This window comes from Penaeus monodon, chromosome 24 (assembly GCF_015228065.2).
Source record: "Penaeus monodon isolate SGIC_2016 chromosome 24, NSTDA_Pmon_1, whole genome shotgun sequence".
Classification (NCBI taxonomy): domain Eukaryota; kingdom Metazoa; phylum Arthropoda; class Malacostraca; order Decapoda; family Penaeidae; genus Penaeus; species Penaeus monodon.
Window position 1 is genome coordinate 25,468,217 of NC_051409.1, and position 719 is coordinate 25,468,935.

Sequence of the window (719 nt, forward strand, 5' to 3'; positions counted from 1 at the left end):
CTTCATTATCAGGGGCCAAAATACTCTGTACTTTGAAAAGTACTCATTCCTATACATTACAAAAGAGAATGATGCTTCAACACATACCTGAATGTACAACGCACTGTGTTCTGGCTTCACGAAGTCATCACCCCTCACAATCGACAAGCCTCTTTCCTTGAAACTAAATTTATCATAAAACTCAAAGAAACCTCTCAGTAAATCTTCCAGACTTTGCTTATTATCTGAGGCTGTTACTATCCTCAAATCTCGCAAGAAGGTGCAGTTGATGCCATCTGCTGTGCGTACATCATCGTCACCTGCCAAAACACCAGTTTGAATTTGAATGTTTTTATTGTGACAAAGATTTTTAAGACAAAATAACCCCAAAAAAATATGAATAAGAGAGACTATTCCTCAAGGCATGATGTATATTCAGCATGTCAACCCAATGATGCTGCATTGTCTGTGAGCCTGGGTGGGCCGTACTCCAAGGATACAATTTGTATCACTGATCACTATGCTAGGCATCTCTACCAACTGTTTACCTCACACCTAGCCAGTCACACAACATTTTACTTTATTAATTCCTTCATTTGTCTTGAAAATGCTTACATAGGTGTTTGTCTTACTATGTTTAGTTATATATATATAAGTAATTTCAGTGACTGTATTTTTTTATATTTGTTTATTTTTGGAGTAGACTTTATAGAAGAGATAATATTTCTGGTTTTGTTAAG

The 719-nt window shown here is 35.9% G+C and overlaps 1 protein-coding gene across 1 annotated transcript in view; it reads right to left on the reverse strand.

The window, feature by feature from the left end:
* LOC119588679 (poly(A) RNA polymerase, mitochondrial-like) overlaps positions 1-719 on the reverse strand; it is a gene marked incomplete in the record, with an annotated part of 8,504 nt that overhangs the window by 1,724 nt on the left and 6,061 nt on the right. Inside the window, 1 exon segment of the mRNA XM_037937314.1 lies at positions 88-299. Coding sequence (XP_037793242.1) covers positions 88-299 — 212 coding nt within the window.